Raw genomic sequence first — 18,992 nt, 5'->3', positions numbered from 1 at the left:
TGATGTTATGTGTTACCTGTGGAAAAATGGGAGCCAAAGCTACATGTGTAAACATCACAGAGTGTGAATCCAGTAATACAGAAATCCCCCCCCCCCCCCCCAAAAAAAAGGTCAAACAGGTTGCAATAGACAAGTTGTAAAGGTGTTTGCTATGTAACAATATGTGGATGTGGCAACAGACATTCCTATTTTAAAACCACACACATTAGGGGGAAAGAATGGACAACTATGGTTTTTTTTCCTAAAATGATATGCAGCCCACTGTTTAACACTGTATGACCAGGGGAAAACTTCCAGAGCCCACTCCTTCTCCACCCTTGCCCCTCAGTGGTGGAAGCCACGGATATCAGGACTGCTCAGTCCCTGACCACTTTCCGGCGCCTCCTCAAGACACACCTGTTCAGACAGCATCTGTAAACATCACAACTCTCGACTATACTGGACTATATGGCACCCAACTGTATCAGTACTTACACCATCTTGTACTCACATTTAACTGCTCCACACTTTGCTGTATTCTACTGCTGCTCTCAATCATAGTTAAACTTTCTGTATCTTGTATTTGATTTTAGTCTTAAAGGTTCACGTTTTTTGTAATTGTTCTTATTTGAAATCGTTATTATCCATTTATTGTACTTACTACTTGCTCTTAATGGAATTTACTCTTACAAGCAAATATTTTTAAGTTTAACTGCGCTTAGTCGTAATTGCTCTCAAAGTAATTATTTACTGTATTTCTTATTTTGTCTCATTTGAATTTGCTGTTAATTACTACTGACTTTATTATATTCTATAACTGCTATTATCTGTAATGTGATACTTTGTAATGTGACACTTTATAATAACTGTAAGTCGCCCTAGATAATGGCGTCCGCTAAGAAAATAATAATAATATGCAGCACACTGTTTAATACTACAATGATATGCAGCACACTGTTTTAATACTACAATGATATGCAGCACACTGTTTAATACTACAATGATATGCAGCACACTGTTTACTACTACAATGATATGCAGCACACTGTTTAAAACTACAATGATATGCAGCACACTGTTTAATACTACAATGATATGCAGCACACTGTTTTAATACTACAATGATATGCAGCATACTGTTTACTACTACAATTATATGCAGCATACTGTTTACTACTACAATGATATGCAGCACACTGTTTAATACTACAATGATATGCAGCACACTGTTTAATACTACAATGATATGCAGCACACTGTTTACTACTACAATGATATGCAGCACACTGTTTAATACTACAATGATATGCAGCACACTGTTTAATACTACAATGATATGCAGCACACTGTTTAATAAGGATACAATTTACATAATGGAAATTACCAGGTGTACTGTTTATAAGACTACATTTACTTTCTTCTGTATTTTATTTAGCTTTTATTTTAATTATGACTACTGATAACTGACATTTTCAGATCTCTACACAACATGCAATGCTTGTCTTGCAGGATGTTTATTGTAGTTAGTTGGAATGAATATAACAATGATTTGATCTGTGAAACATGTAAGATCAACCAGACTCTAACAGAGAAAATATGTTCACTGGAAGAACACATCTCCACCCTTAGAGATAGCAATGAGACTGAGAAATGGATTGATAGTCTTTATTTTGAAAATAATAGGCCCCTCTAATCCCCCTGGTAATGGTATACAAGGGATCTCTGTTATAGCAGATACTCTGAACTCTAGAGCTTCTCGCTCCTCCCCAGCCGGCCCTGCTGCACCCGGCATGAACAAGCAGCTTGGCTATCACAGCCGATAAATAGAGATCACTGGGTGATTCTATTATTAGAAGTCAAAGACTTTTCTCTGAATCGCTGACTATCAAATGGTGTGCCATTGATAATTGGGATAGTTTTTGTGAAAGACCGGGGTTCTTTAAAAGAGATGGTCTGTACCCAAATAGGAAAGGCTCATTCATATTAACACAAAACACAGAGAATTGCTGTAATAATGCATGACATAATAATTTACATGCATCCCTATCTCGTCAGATACCGTTGTACCTATTAAAATAATAAAAAAGTGGTTTCTAAAAGATTCTCACCATGGTTCAACACATATATTTAGGCAAGCATGCAGTAAATCTGAACGAAAATGGAAAAGCACCAAACTACAGGTTTTCTATCTTGCTTGGAAAGACAGTGTGTTGAACTATAATGCTGTGCTGTCTTCAGCTAGATAAGCCTATTACTCAGCCCTTATAGAAACAAATAAAGATAACCCTCGATTTCTCTTTGATACAACAGCTAAACTAACAAACAAGCAGAAGAAGCCTTTATTAAGCCTTTATTAAGTCTTGCAGCGATGATTTTATGAATCATTTAAATAGGAAAATTAGTAATATAAGAAATCAGATTTCAGATACTGCACCCAGCATAGAGCATCCATCCTCTAACATTCAAAATATTACTTCCTCAGGTCCTGCTGCCCCAGGCCAGTCTTTTGTAGCCTTTTCTCTGATTAACCAGTCAGATTTAACTGACTTGGTTATTAAGACAAAATCTACTACCTGTGTTTCAGATCCTGTTCCCACAAGATTACTTAAAGAAGCATTCTCTAAGATTGACACTACCGTTTTAAGCATTATTAACAATTCCCTCATCTGGTTTCGTTCCAAATTCGTTTAAGGTTGTTGTGGTACAACCCTTGCTTAAAAAACCTACTTTAGACCTAAATGTTCTTAACTATAGGCTTATTTCCAATCTCCCCTTCTTATCTAAAGTCTTGGAGAGGGTAGTAGTGAACCAGCTTAACTCATTTCTTGCCATACATAATGTTTATGAGAAATTCCAGTCAGGTTTTCGCCCAGGTCATAGTACTGAAACTGCACTTATAAGAGAGGTAAATGATGTGCTGCTATCTTCAGATATGGGCCTCCCCTCAGTTCTTACTCTTTTAGATTTAAGTGCAATGTTCGACACTGTTGATCATTTAATTCTGATTTAACTTCATAGGACTGTCTGGAAGTGTTCTGTCTTGGTTTAAAGACAACTACAGTGGCCCCTACTGGCCAAGTGGCTGGTGAGCTCAAGCAGACACTTACAAGTTTGGCCTTTGTCCTCTTGGGGGCGGTAGCTAGCAACCACATGTCGAGTTCCTGGATGTAAAGAGGCGACTGGCTTGGCGGCTTGTCCTTTTAATTCTCCTGCGCTTGTGTGGGGAATTGCTACATAACTGGACATTCTGTAATGGGGGGTAAAACAGGGAAATAAATGGAGACTCTAAATTTTAATATATATATTTTTAGAAAGTTAGAATTATTTTAGTTTACAAAAACACCAATGACAGGAACTGCTAAAGCCCAACATTTTCTGTAGGGATAGCTGAACAAAGTTGTTTGTTCGAGGCCGTACAGAAATTGGCTCGTGTACTATTCAGGACAGTAAGAGGTCGCTACCAGGCACAGGACATCTCGGAGGCTGCGTTGCTGTTCCTGCGAGTGCGGACTGGAGACCAGCCCAATTCAGACTGCACATCATCACTAAGGAGAGGCTTTGGCCAGCGGTTGTAACGTTTGGAGGCCTGCTTGGTGTTCCAGCTCCGGGGCTTGGTGTTCATCTGAAATGAAAACAGTAAGAACTGCATTAGATTCTCCTCCACTTGGAGTCCCACTTTGGTTTGGGTCGTACTAGTTCTTTTTATGCCGGTTTTCCATATTGACTATATTCCAGGTTAGATTGCAAAAGGAAAAGGTACAACAGAAGGTCAGAAGGCTTGGTCAGGCTGTTCTATAATGTTAGTCTTCTTAACATTATAGAACAGCCTTCTGACCAAGCTTCCTTTATGAATATAGAGCGTCCCTTTCTTCGCACATAATGTGCCACCTTGCTGCACTGAAACTGTGAGACGGGTGAATGAGTTTCGTATTCTGCCTACAAGTGATGGCAAATAAATATTTCCACAGAAAAGAACACTGTTCAGCAAACAATCATTGGTGGAATTTGATACCTGCAGTTCAAAGATGATGGGGCCAGTGAAGAGAGTACTGAAGCTATTCAAGGGACTTACAGCTAATAATACATTCTGTAATTCTCTTGAATTGCTATTTTACACGCATTTTATTCACACGTTTAATTTTATTTTAAAAAGCAATAATAATAATAATAATAATAATAATAATAATAATAATAATAATAATAATAATAATAATAATAATAAATAATAATAATAATAATAATAATAATAATAATAATAATTGTAGTAGTGCTTGGAGTCGGGAACCTGATCTGAATAAGTACTCATTCGAAGCCTAAACCACAAAGGGTGAGGTATCAGGACTACTCACAGACAGCAGTGCATGTGTGTGCATGTTTTCAACATCTGAGCAGAGGTTTTCTCAGATACGTCAAATGCTATAAGACAGGCATAACATAACACAGCTAGGAAAGAATGAAGTTCTCCAAGTCCTTCTAAAAGAACATAAAAAAGATAAGAACATAAGAAGACCTATGCTCGTCCGGTTCCTAGTAGCCGATTGATCTCAAAATGTTGTCAAGTCAGATCTTACAGCATCCCAGTGATTCCGCATCAACAACATGTCTAGGTGACCCATTCCAAACCCTCACCACTCTCCTACCCTCTGTTCTGTCTCCACTTAATTTACAACTGTGTCCTCGAGTCCTGCGCGGGTCTGTTTTTTACGACCCGCAACCCGCTGCAACACCGTCTTCTTACCTGCGACCCGACCCGCCCCGCTTTAATAAGACCTGCAACCTGACCCGAACCTGCAAGTGTTTGTCCTTTACCTGCTGTCTGCGTCGACTGATTCTCTCATGCTCTCATATTCACACACAGATGTCTCTACCATTCTCCACAGGTTGAGTTTATACAATAGGCTATACAGAGCAAACAGTCCTTTCATGCAAACAGTTGAAAGGGAGCTACAACTGTGCTTTTGCAGAGATGATGTACCAGTTTTGTGGCTGTCGTTCACAAAAACATGATGACAGATTTTATAAGCAACAAATCACATGTCCAATATTTTCATTCGCTGTGATTCCAAAATAATTCCACACTTCTGATTTACCTTGTGAACTATTATCCACCACATGACATAAACCCTGCGCTATCTTTTGTTTCACCTCGTCCACAGGCATTTTTAATATCAACAAGCAGACGTGATAAAAGGACTTATCAAACAAGAGGCAATACAAACCGAGAACACTGCTTAGTCAGATGACTCCTCCATAATCACCTCCTGCTTTGGTGCAGGAAATAAATAAGAACAGAAGAACAAAAGAAAGTTTACAAACAAGAGGAGGCCATTCGGCCCATCTTGCTCATTTGGTTGTTAGTAGTTTATTGATTCATGAATCTCATCAAGCAGCTTCTTGAAGGATCCCAGGGTGTCAGCTTCAACAATATTACTGGGGAGTTGGTTCCAGACCCTCACAATTCTCTGTGTAAAAAAGTGCCTGCTGGTGCTTGTAGTTCCGCCCCGCCCCCCTGTCTCAGAACGGTGTCGAATTTGAATCAGCTGCTCTGAGATTCAGCTTGTTATCAGAAAAAGACACGCAGCTGTTAGAATTGTAGATGCAGTAATTTCCCAATTCATGTATTTTCTGATTAAAGCAGTTAAAGATGTAATTTCTCCTTACCGCTTCTAAACTGCTGTGTACTTTTCCACGACTGTACGTCTCCCACGCTGTCGCTGTGTGACATTGACCTTCTAATACGTTATATGGGAAAGTGTCGCAGACGAGCATGCTCAGGTGATTCAAATTCAGACCTGACCCAAAAATTCCTTTTTTTTTTTTTTTACACGCACCCAAACTGCAAACCACGAAAAAGTTAACATTCCGACCCGAACCGGACCTGCTTTTGTAGGTCACCCGTGGGTAACCGACCCGATGCAGGACCTCGAGTCCTGGTTTCACTGCTGTGCTTAAAGTATTGGTTAGGGTTAGCTAGCTAAACAGATTCAGTCCCCTCAATCATTTTTCACAGCTTTTCTTTTAACCCTGGGATTAGTCTGGTTGCACACAGAAAGGCTGCTTGCCCTGTCATTGCCATCAACATGCCCACCTGGATGAAGACAGCGGTGTCCATTTGGAGGGTCTCCATTCTCTCGTTCAGCCTGGCCAGCCAGTCCAGATGGTCTGCGATTGACAGCTTCAGGTCTGCATTGTTCTGCTGAATAAAATCAAACCCAGATTCACTGCTGGGAGACAGAGCCTGAAATTCAAAGGATAAAATGAGAGATTTGCAAGTACAGTATAGACATAGTTGTTTACTTACTTGGCTTAAGTGGCGCAGGCTTAATAGCATTATATTTAATAGCAACACAAATGACGATCGTAACACCACTAAAACTAAAACTCTAGAAGCACCTTGTTATATATTGACCAGGCTTGAACACTGGTGTGAATAACAAACAAGTGGTTGTATTTCACCTAATACAAACTACGTCAGGCGCTCTGCCTAATTTACTGTACTATCTACATTCTCTTAAAGGCAAACTGAACAGTAAACTCCATCATTCTTAAAGGCAAATGTCTGTCTACGAGACTAAGCAGTTTCTTCAGTTTTACTCAGACTTTATAACAGATTTTAAATGAGTTGCAAATAGGCCCTATTTTCGATAATAATATGCGATCACCTCGCAATATTGATCGTAATCGGATTGCCTCAAAAAAAAATTTTTTTTTTTGGTTTAAAAAAATAATAATAATTTAGTAGTCGCTAATTATTATTATTACTATTATTTTTTTTAGTTCTCTCCCCAATTTAATAGTGTCCAATTATTTTTAGGCTCAGCTCACCGCTACCACCCCAGCGCTGACTCGGGAGGGTGAAGACGAACACACGCTGTCCTCCGAAGCGTGTGCCGTCAGCTGACCGCTTTTTTTCACACTGCAGACTCACCATGCAGCCACCCAGAGCTAAAGCGTCGGAGGACAACGTAGCTCTGGGTAGCTTACAGGCAAGCCCGCAGGCGCCCGGCCAGACTACAGGGGTCGCTGGTGCACAGTGAGCCGAGAACACCCTGGCCGACCTAACCATCCCTCCCGGGCGGCGCTTGGCCAGTTGTGCGCCGCCCGCTGTCCTCGGTTGGCAAAGGAATAGCCTGGACTCGAACTGACGACGTCCAAACTATAGGGCGCATCCTGCACTCTACACGAGTGTTTTTACTGAATGCGCCACTCGGGAGCCCCTGCAAAAATTATATTGTTAAATACTACACCAAGATAATACCTCTGTAAGACATTTAAAATCTACCACTGAATCTTTAAAGTTAAGGATAATGCAGGGGTTCATTTGTGCCGGATCACACTGGATCCCAGATCCGGTATATTTTTGACTGACAGGCAAGAATTAAACAGTTTTCAATTGATAAACTGTATATATATATATATATATATATATATATATATATATATATATATATATAGTGTGATCCAATGCGGGCAAATAGCCCATGTCATACATTTATGAAGGGCCTATTTACCTATACTGCAGTAGAAAATATAGACCACTGTGTTCATACAAGTCCAATATAAACAAATATAAGTAGGGCCATACAGTACATACGGATGTGATGTTGTCTTTCACCTCTGAGGCAGAAAGACGGAGGTGCTCCAGTTTATCGATCTGGCTTTTCAGGCGATCCTCCAGTTCCTTCATCAGGGCCAAATTATCGTCGACCTTTAACTCTTCCCTCAAGGACATTGTGGGGTTCTGTAAGGAGGTAGGGAATTATTGATGGGTTTGCCTGACAGTTTGAAAAAACACTTACATTACCATTTTTAGCCTTTCAATTTTTCTGAAAGAAAAAAAACTGAAATATGAATTTGCCATTGTTCCTCATCTACAGTGGGCCCTGAATATCACTTTACATTTTCAGTAATTCTTCACAAGTTTGGACAGCTTTCGCTGTTCTCATTAAACAGTTTCAGCAGCGCCGGTACATAACCTGCAAATAAACTGTGTTCTGAAGAAAGTAAAAGTTATACTTTATGGTGTTAACTTCAGAGTAAGCAAAAGGGATGGTTTTATTGTTTGTAATTATTTTCTTAAAGTATAGTAATTGGAAAACAGTATCGGTTTGGTTTCCAGCTGCTAACCTGTGTAAGTCTGTGGCACAGTTGTTTCCAGCTGATCATGTGCCTGGTTCTACCAATGCAAAGGTACTATTGTTTAAGGCTATACATCAGTGGTGTGCAGTCAGGGCATGCAATAATATGAAATGTGTCTTTCTTTCTTTTGTTTCTGGGTGTTCATTGCGCGGACCGCTAGTCATGCTGCGTTAGCTCTGCATGACTAGCCTGGCACTTAAACAGTACCATGCTCTCTGAGTGACGTCGCAGCCACACGCGCGTAGTGGAGCTCAAGTCTATGGAAGGCCATCTGGATCGAAAATGCAAATCATTTGGACCAATCAGAGTACAGAAATGACTACGTGTTCCAATTTTAATTGGTACGTGTTCTAAAAAAATGACACAAGCTACGTATTTCCTACGTTGGTGGATAGTCATTTTACATTAGTGTCTTGTCATGACAACGTATTCACTTGTAAAAGCTTCTTACGTACAACGTAATTGGCACAGTAGCCAATAACCTTAGGTGAATTATTTAGACAAGAAGACATCAATTTAAAATAAGGAATTTTGCATATATGGCGGCGAGAGACTTTCTTCTGCGCTGCAAGCATACATTTGCTGTACCAAATATTTGAAACTTGTACGACACAATGCGTTTTTGACCCAGATGGCCTTCCATACAGTACAGCACGTAGTAATTTATTTGAAACGTGTACTAACAAAACACGTTTTTGACCCAGATTGCCTTCCATATACGTCAGGCTGTATTTAAGTAGCATGACAATCTCCGACTGCGAACTGTTGTTAGCTCAGACTGATTTAATTTTGTTTGCACCTTTACTAGAGCGCCTCATAATGCATTGCAAACCAAGGCAGGCAGGCTACCTTTTCACTGGGTCCTAGTGCCTCCCATTTTACTGGCTTGTGTTATAAATTACTGAGAAAAATAAATAAATAATCGATTACATATATTCTCAAATTAATAAATCGATACCCTGGTAGTAAAATTGGACCGGGTCATGTCGTCAATTTAAAACCTGACAGGTACCCAGTTTTCGGGTACCAGTGCCGACCTCTATGTTACATTAATATAGCTTCGATGCATGAACTACTGGTAAACCCACTGCTATACATAATACATTGTTTTGAAAATGTTGTACATATCGGTCAAAAACACGATAAACCAGAAAGCATACAGCAAGCCGCTCCACCAGTACCGACCACAAGAAACAGACGGATCTTCACAATGAACACATACACTTATGGAAGCGATGTTGTTGCTTGCTGCTCCTGTACCATAACCGAAAAAATAAGTTTATTTCTTCAAAACCCCAGCAAACGTCTAATACCTTTCTCCAGGAAACGGAAACACAATATCCACATAGACTTACCAAATTACAATGCTTAGTTTTGGAGCTTGTAGATCAGTCCTGCTAATGCACAAGAATTTTGCACAGTTTTTTTTTTTTTGTCTCACAAGAATCCTTGGAATCCCACTTTATCCTGACGTCACGATCAGACATGCCTCCTGAGCCTGGCCTATAAAGGCAGGCACATCTACTGGCATGATTCTTCTTGTGAGCCCCGATTTCATTTGACACAGAGGGCTTCTCAGGTGCAGCATCGCGCTAAACCACCTGGCGGCGCACCTCAAACACGGGGATGGAGGGTAAGAGTGTTGTTACAGGAGCCACGCATCTCCATGTTGAGCAGACTTCCAAACAGAGAAAACATTTTCGACATTGACTGCCTTCTCTACAACTAACACACACGTGGATACGTTGTTGTTTGTTTTGTATGTTAAAAGATTCATTATTTGCAGTAACAAAAAAAAAGTTGCACAACAGTTCTATTACAGTAGTCGTGTGTGTGTGTTTTTAACAATGGTAGGCTATGTGCTTATGTTTGTCTGTTAAAACATCGCTGTGAATTTGTAGAACCAGCTTTTAACCGCTGTTTATTACATTATTCATAAGTTTAGTCTCCTATGATTCTACTTTAACGTAAACAGGCCTCGTTGACAACCCAGTGTTTACATTCCTCAAAGGTTATTTAGCTGCAGGGACGCTAGCCCCTCTCACTTCCTTACCTACTGCGTGAATTTACTGTGGGTGCGCTCACGACACTTTTTTGCCGGCTAGATTGCAGACGGGAGTCTGCGCGTAACGTCACGGTCTGTGCAGACGCAGCGCGGACAGCTTTGGTAGATGAACAACAGTTCTGAGCAGAACCAAAATGGAGGTGGTGCTGAGAGAAATTCTAATCGCAGAAGAAGAGGATGCAGTCGAAGTTCCCTTTGCGCTCCACCAGCAATTTACACCATGATCAGAAAATGTATAGAAGAAACAGTCCCTGCTATAAAGAGATAATATAAACGTATGTTTTGTGATGAGACAAATTAATGAGTATTATAAGGGGCAGCATTATTATTATTATTATTATTAATAATAATAATAATAAATAATAATAATAATAATAATTACATGTTTAAACCTTTAGAATAAATATCTGACTATTTGAAAAGTAAAATAACTGTGTGGAAAAAGTCAAATAATTTTAATTTGTATTACAAATCATTCATAAGACAATTAATGACATGACTGGAAGGCGATTCACACCCCCTGACTAGGTGGCAGTAGCACATGGAGTGAGGATTGTCTCTGGTTGCCTGCACACTTCTTTGTCAGCCAGCGCTCGTGTATTGTTTTGAGCCGCGGCTGCTCCAGCGCAGGACCTGTCAGGAGATGCGCGATCTGCGCAGAATCTGCGCTCGGGAGATGCGTGACCTGGTGACGTCTTTTCCGGATGAGTTCACGCAGATGGGATTTTGGACAGGCGTACGTGAACCCACCCCCTGTGTCAACCTAGCATCAGCTGATCATTTATACCCGTTCAAACTGCGGTAGCACTCGTTTGGGATACAGATGTAATAATGCGTGTGTTTATCAGCTGTTACGATAGTTGTTACTCGTTTCAAATATAAATTGATGTTGATTGGCGGGATTGTAGATTATGATTCGACCAACTGCACTGGATTAACTGGATTTCAAACACCGGCGGTCAGGGCTGCTGTTTTATCTGAACATTTATTATTACATTTGGAAAACATGTCTGGACCAAATGGAGATCCCAACGTTTCCATAGGAATAGACGAAGAGGAGGAGTTTGGCGAAGAAGGTAAATACTTTCCATGTGGTTTATAAATCTAAATGTTAGTTTTCTTTCTTGATATAATATTCGCTGTTGTAATATGATGGTTTATGGGTTAGACCTTATTTATATTTATTGCTTTTGTTCAGAAATATAGAAGAGCCAAAGCGAAGGACTGTCAGTCATCTGACCGCAGATTTGTCATTATGACAGCTAGAATTCTGACATGCGCCGATTTACTTTACAGGGTTCCTCAAATGAATCAGTTACATACCCGACATAATAATCAATTATTTACCAAATAGGGGTTGCTTAGGCCTTATAAAATCATACATACTCGTACATATTTTAATTCGTGTTTTGTTTTAACGTACATGTTTGTATCGCCATTATATTAATTTAATTTTATTAATGTTTGTGCGACCTCCTGTACAAGTGTCACACAGTGCCTAAACATAACAGCATTTCAGTACGGCTGTGTAAATATTCAAAGAGCTTCTGACTTGGAAGTCTTGCTGAAACTGACAGGATCTAGTTCAGATTGGGCAGTTTGCAGCCCGGGGAGTTTGGATCACGCGGCTGAGCAGTAAACAGGCTGACCGGCTGCATCCTGAAAAAACGAAATAAAACTTGGAATGGCCTCTTCTCGTTTGTAAACTTTATTATGTTCTTTTGTATTATACATTTTTAGAATGAACTGATAGAGACATTTGTCTGCTAAATAAACACATAATAATATATAACGTTTAAAAACACTCAATTGTTTGTCATATTTCCTGTGCGTTCACCCCGTTGTCTCTTCTCAAGAGTATGCAGCAATCAACGCCATGCTGGACCAGATCAACTCATGCCTGGACGACCTGGAGGAGCGCAACGACAGTCTCAACACCAAGCTGAAGGAGCTGCTGGAGTCGAACCGGCAGACGAGGCAGGAGTTCAGGCAACAACTGAGCGAGGGGCCGGCCCAGACCCCGCCATCACCCCCACCACCATCATCTGAGCTGGGGGGCAGGGAGGAGCAATGAGGAGGAGCCCATGAAGCTGACCTCTCAACCTCCAAGGACTAGAGGAGTCAGGGAGGGAGAGCAGGACTTCAAGTAGAAACTGGGTGAGGCTCCAACAACAGAAAAGAGGTCAGAAACTATAGACTTGGTCCTGAGGTTCATGGGACAGAAAATACCAATATACTTTCCAAAGGAAAACAAAATAGCAAGTATATAATAAATGCATTGTTAGTTCAGCAACTTCACATTCCAGGATGTGGCTAGTACTGCATCTACAGGTAGTAATACCGTTAACCCTGCAACAACAACTACTTCAGTTTATATATAGCGCCTTATCAAATACAATATCTAAAAGAGAAATAAACAAACCAATCATAAAATCAGGACATAAACTCAAAAACCAGATTTGGCTATAAAAGCTTCTCAAGGGCCTTAACCAAATGTGAGACCGAACAGATAAATCTTTAGACCTTTTTTAACCTATCGACTTACTGGCAGTTCCTGATGTCAACGGAGAGGTCATCCCATAGCACAGGAGCCAGGTAGCTAAAGGAACAACCACTGAGACCAGCCCATTTCACATCAGGAACTACCAGCAGGTCAGCCTGGGAGGATCGAAGGGTACGAACCGCAGATATCCAAGATTCAGTGTCTGCAAGACACTCAGTAAGCACTAATGTATCAGAAGAAATGTTAGTGTTCAGTTTCAGATATAGTTGTGTGTCATCTGCATATGAATGAAACTGAACACTGTGTCTACAGATGAGCTCACCCAGGGGCAGCATGTAGATGTTAAAGAGCAGTGAGCCCAAAACCGAGCCCTGGAGACACCAGAATTAACATCCAAGTGAGCTAGTGGAGATTCACTAAATTCAACTCCATGAACTATATGACAGTCAAAATGTTTTCTATGGAGTTATTTATCTTTCTCCATGGCACAGATAGCCAGGACTGGGTTTATTAATTCCAATCCCCATCACAATCTATATGTATGGGGCCTTCCTGGGTACAAGAGGCAGTAAAATAACCCACATTGATGGCTTTACTAGACTGCTAAACTGTTCCCTAGCTCCCTCTAGGCCTGTCTTCTAGTGACCTACCTTTGCTGTGAAAACCCTTAGAAGTTGTGTGTGAGGGTCTCAGACCTTCAGTAATTGTTCAATTCAAAACTATTATACCTGTATAATACCAGGGTTACATGTAGAGAATATATATTTTAAAATGCTTAATTAATATCTACATTTTGTATACTGTACATTTACACTATGCTATAAGAGAAACCTTCTCAAATATGTGATACTACAAACCTCAATATGTTTGTATATTACAGGAAAGGCAGCCAATATAAACTAATCTGTTATTTAAACATTGTATTTAATAAAGTAAATTGATACTTTAACTTTGTGGGATCTAGATTTTTTCCTTGGAGTATAGTGTGGCATCGCTGTACATTAGATCCTCACCTGCAACAAAAGAAACAAAATCATAGTCCTCATTAACTGCAAAAGTTAAGTGTAAATGTAATGTATCAAATTACATACATACTGCATGTGTTCTGATTTTTTCAAAGAAAAAATAATTTGGTACTAAATGGGTTAAGACTAGGACTTTTGAAACATCTTATACAAGTATGAAGTGTAATTTTAAGACGGATATCTGTAGTGAGACAATACCTGGCATTTACATGTACATAAAAGTGGTTCTACCTTGTGCTGAAAATGTCTAAGCATGCTGTTTTAAATAGTAATAAAGCAATATATTGTCTGGGATTTCTTGTGACAAACTTTTTTATTATGTTTAGAACAAAGATTATTCTGATCTGTTTGTAAGATTGATTTATTGCCTGGCAGAGGACAGATGTGTTGTAATTAGTTTTAACACAAATACATTATCTGATGATGTGTGACATTGTAATAACTGGAGGCTCATAACTCAAGGGGTATGACTCCATATCCATTGCCTTGAGTTTTCAATGGTATATTAAAACATATTTTGTTTGTGCATTTCTGAAAACTGTCAAGTTAAACTTCCTAAGCTAATTGTATTAGATTTTAAATGTGAATGCATTTTCCCATATCCCTTCCATCTAAGCAAAAGGTCACACAGCACGGAATTCAGTAAGATGTGTGGGAGCCTTAAACACAGTGCTTGAGCCGGCTAGATCTCTCTCTCTCTCTCTCTCTCACTCACTCACTCATTCAGTTGGGTGCTCAATGTTAAACCCCTAACTTTGCACTTCAATAACTTTGCCCACAGATTTGCATGTTCCACTGACCTGCAATGTTGTGAAAGCGTGGAGAGTTTCATGATGCCACCTTGTGCGGTTTTTGAGATCTAGATATCCTTTTTTTAGTGAATTGTAGTGAATTTCTGCACCAAACCGGGTAAGGTACACATGGTCTGTGCTGAGGTAGGGCCTTTCAAAGGTTTGGTGAAAAAAGATGTAATTGTTCCTGAGTTAGTAATAATAAAAAGATAACAGGCTAGCATCCTCTCAGCAAGTTACACGAGCGGTTTGCTGATTGGGTCAGCAAAACTGTGTGTAAGTGACGTCAGGCGACTGGGATCTGTAGTCCTGGGGGAGCTTGTAAACAATACAATCATATAGACAGGCGCTTCTGTTTGAACTACAGCTCCCAGAATGCATACCAAAAGTGTCAGTCAGTAATACAAGACGAATGAGTATTTAAATATATACTGTACACAGTCTGCGGAGCGCCACTTAATGTGAGGGCAGCAATAAATACAAGTGAAACGTCAAACCCCTTTCAATTGGACACTCACTCAGTGCTGCCTAACGTACCATGTATCACATTGTAAGTGCAGTTTAAGATTACATTTAATATACTCACATTGTAACTACAGATTAACACTGGACTGTAATAAAATGACACTGTAACTGCAGTTTTACACTAGACTGAAATAATCATTGTAACTGCAGTTTAACACCACAATGTAGTAAAATTCCATTGGAACTGCAGTGTAACTCCCACTGCTGAAAAAATACATTGTAACTGCAGTCTAACATTACATTTTATAGAAGCGCTTAAAAATGTTCCAAGTTTAGTGAAGTTAAATCCTTGCTCTCAATTGTAAAAACAATTATTTACATTTATGTTTCATGTTCATGATTTTTTTTTACTGTTAATGAAGATTGCATTATGAATGTTTCATTAATAGATAATAATTAAACAGATTTTTATGGACAAAACATTAGGCATTTTGAGACCTTGTGAAATTAAACTTATGTCTTGTCCATTAAAACCTGTTGTTTATGCTGACATAAAGGGCTATTGAGTTACATTAAGTCACTTATGTTGTCTAGTGTGAACCCACCTTAAGAGACACGTCATTTCCTATCTTACAATTATGCATCACATATTCCAAAGAATATGTAGATACAAACGATCCACATTGTTGGACTATTTTGCTTGAATTACTGAGTTTGCACTCTTTGCATTAACATGTCTAATACAATGTGGTGAAATGCAGCAGTCATGTATGAAACACCTCCACAGATGAGGTGGAGTTTATAATGAAAATAAAAACAGTCCTCAAAATGCAAGGAAATTCATTGCAAAAAACTATGTTAATGCAGCAGTTAGGGTTGACCTCATTACCACAAAAGCAAGGAAATGTGGCGTTAGGATTTTTAACCCTGACTCGCCATTCCCACCCCCACACAAGCAGCCGCAGACCGCCATCATCAGGTAAGACATAGAACATGCAACTCTTTCCAGATGACACAAGAGACATCCATCATCATGGTCCACCGGTGCAGTAATAATGGATATACATGTACAATTCAACACATACATACCCACTTCAGGCTGCAAAACCGTATCAACTTTACAAAAATACAGCTATATTTTCATGCACTTTTGATCTCAATGCAAGAATGATAGTAATTGACATGTCTCAATGCACTATTACCGTTTTCCAGCATGTCAAAGCATTCAAATAACCATATAGGTTGGCTGGAAGGGAGCCTGCAGCAGGTCTTAAGGCTCATTCCACCAGATACACTGTTGCCTCAAGGGCTGCTTCCAGGGATATTCCTATCCAGAAATCTGCAGGGCTGCTGCCTGGAAGTCTGGAAGTCAGCATACACCTGTACCTCCATTACCATATCCACCTTGAGTTACACTGGGATGCTTGTCTTGCAGCCTTGGTTCTGCAGTCTCTTTTTTCCTAAATAAGGGGTGAGCACCTTTACCTCTCATCCCAGAGAACTGCTAGGAGTCTGCCAGAAGTCTGTATACTACAGTGTACCTTATCCACATCCATAGAAATGAGGGTTACTCACATCTAACTGTAGTTCTAGGAGTGGTATATAGTGCACACCAAACAACCCACCGACCTCCCCTGGCACATGGCACACCGATTCTTGCTTCCAGTGTGTAAAATCAGACGTCAGAGGCTACCACCAACGTGAGTAGGAGGAGCAAGCTTAATGATCTTCAGCCAGAATTAAAGGGGAAAAAGAATATTTCTGGCCTTTACTACGGTTGACAACCCTCAGTGCACTTGGCAGCCATATTTAATAGAAATCAGACTTTGCTTTTGATTTTTTATTCAACATAATATTGTAAATAATAAAACAAATGAAAATGGCATGGACAAAAATGATGGGACCGCTAACCTAATATTTTGTTGCACAGCCTTGCAATCAAACGTTTTCTGTAGCTCTCAATGAGACTTCTGCACCTGTTAACAGGTAGTTTGGCCCACTTTTCCTGAGCAAACTGCTCCAGCTGTCTCAGGTTTGATGGGTGCCTTCTCCAGACTGCAAGTTTCAGCTCTTTCCATAGATGTTCGATAGGATTCAGATCAGGACTCATGGAAGGCCACTTCAGAATAGTCCAATGTTTTGTTCTTATCCATTCTTGGGTGCTTTTAGCTGTGTGTTTTGGGTCATTATCCTGTTGGAGGACCCATGACCTGCGACTGAGACAGAGCTTTCTGATACTGGGCAGTACGTTTCGCTCCAGAATGCCTTGATAGTCTTGAGATTTCATTGTGCCCTGCACAGATTCAAGGCACCCTGTGCCAGGTGCAGCAAAGCAGCCCCAAAACATAACCGAGCCTCCTCCATGTTTCACTGTAGGTATGGTATTCTTTTCTTTGAAAGCTTCATTTTTTTGTCTGTGAACATAGAGCTGATGTGACTTGCCAAAAAGCTCCAGTTTTGACTCATCTGTCCAAAGGACATTCTCCCAGAAGGATTGGGGCTTGTCAATATGCATTTTAGCAAATTCCAGTCTGGCTTTTTTATGTTTTTCTTTCAAAAGTGGAGTCCTCCTGGGTCTTCTTCCATGGAGCCCACTTTCGCTCAAAAAGCGACGGATGGTGCAATCAGAAACTGACGTACCTTCACCTTGGAGTTCAGCTTGTATCTCTTTGGCAGTTATCCTTGGTTCTTTTTCTACCATTCGCACTATCCTTCTGTTCAATCTGGGGTCGATTTTCCTCTTGCGGCCGCACCCAGGGAGGTTGCCTACAGTTCCATGGACCTTAAACTTCTTAATAATATTTGCAACTGTTGTCACAGGAACATCAAGCTGCTTGGAGATGGTCTTGTAGCCTTTACCTTTACCATGCTTGTCTATTATTTTCTTTCTGATCTCCTCAGACAACTCTCTCCTTTGCTTTCTCTGGTCCATGTTCAGTGTGGTGCACACAATGATACCAAACAGCACAGTGACTACTTTTCTCCATTTAAATAGGCTGAATGACTGATTACAAGATTGGAGACATGTGTGATACTAATTAAAGAAGCTAATTAGTTTGAAATATCACTATAATCCAATTATTTATTATCTTTTCTAAGGGGTACCAACAAATGTGTCCAGGCCATTTTAGAATATGTTTGAAGAATAAGCAATAATTCATTTCTTTTCACAGCTTCTTTGCTTTATTCTATGACATAGCAAAGGCATGCAAGTATACATGATAAAATAGCTTTTAATTTCATCACTTTTCAGGAGGAATGAAGCATTATTTCAATGAGCTGTAAGGGTACCAACAAATTTGAGCACGTCTGGAGAGAGAGAGAGAGAGAGAGAGAGAGAGAGAGAGAGAGAGAGAGAGAGAGAGAGAGAGAGAGAGAGAGAGAGAGAGAGAGAGAGAGAGAGAGAGAGAGAGAGAGAGAGAGAGAGAGAGAGAGAGAGAGAGAGAGAGAGAGAGAGAGAGAGAGAGAGAGAGAGAGAGAGAGAGAGAGAGAACTGGCAGACACATATTGGCTCTCCTAGCAGGATTGGTTTCTTGGAGTCAGACAGGTATATAAATTGGGTCATCTGACTCAGGAATTTAGGAAAATATTCGTCCCTTCGGTGTATTTGGTGCAAGATAACAGAAAGTGCATCTCTGTCTCAACCTCTCCCAGCTCACAATGACAGCACAGCCGGTTTACTCTGGAACTCTAGATTTTTGGTGTCTGCCTGTTTCAATGGCCAGGCTGTGGTCACTGAGTCTGTACTTGGTTAGAGTTGGTCTTTGTTTTGAGTACTTTACCCTGATAAGGTATTCCACCAGGGTAAAGTTTCTGTTTAGTGCCTGATAACATTCAAGTTTGTTTTATAATGTTGTTTCATTTGTCCAGTTTTCAATGTAAGTGTTTTTCAAATTGTGGTCAATTTTTCTGGTTGTTTGTCGTTGGCATTGTTCTGAGGCTCACTGGTGTGGGTTTGGCTCAGGTCTCTGAGCCTTGGTACCAGTTGGCCCAGGGGTCCTTCCCTGGGGACAGTTGGTTCAGAT

At 40.1% G+C, this 18,992-nt stretch overlaps 1 protein-coding gene across 1 annotated transcript; it reads left to right on the top strand.

The window, feature by feature from the left end:
• Window positions 1-10,586: 10,586 nt before the first annotated feature.
• On the top strand, window positions 10,587-14,239 carry LOC117396761 (bublin coiled-coil protein-like). The gene is made up of 2 exons (XM_033994940.3): window positions 10,587-11,259; window positions 12,040-14,239. Exons 1-2 carry the CDS (start codon window positions 11,070-11,072, stop codon window positions 12,255-12,257), a joined length of 408 nt encoding a protein of 135 aa, XP_033850831.3. The 5' UTR covers window positions 10,587-11,069; the 3' UTR covers window positions 12,258-14,239.
• The last annotated feature ends 4,753 nt before the right edge of the window (window positions 14,240-18,992 follow it).

Source organism: Acipenser ruthenus, chromosome 31 (assembly GCF_902713425.1).
Source record: "Acipenser ruthenus chromosome 31, fAciRut3.2 maternal haplotype, whole genome shotgun sequence".
Taxonomy (NCBI): domain Eukaryota; kingdom Metazoa; phylum Chordata; class Actinopteri; order Acipenseriformes; family Acipenseridae; genus Acipenser; species Acipenser ruthenus.
Note: the sequence above shows the minus strand (reverse complement) of the source record. Positions and strands in the feature narration are given on the sequence as shown.

Coding starts and splice junctions, on each gene's coding strand:
- LOC117396761 (XM_033994940.3), top strand. CDS start 11,070: ATGTTGATTGGCGGGATTGTAGATTATGATTCGACCAACTGCACTGGA. Junction 11,260..12,039: donor GGAGGAGTTTGGCGAAGAAG/GTAAATACTTTC, acceptor TCTCTTCTCAAG/AGTATGCAGCAATCAACGCC.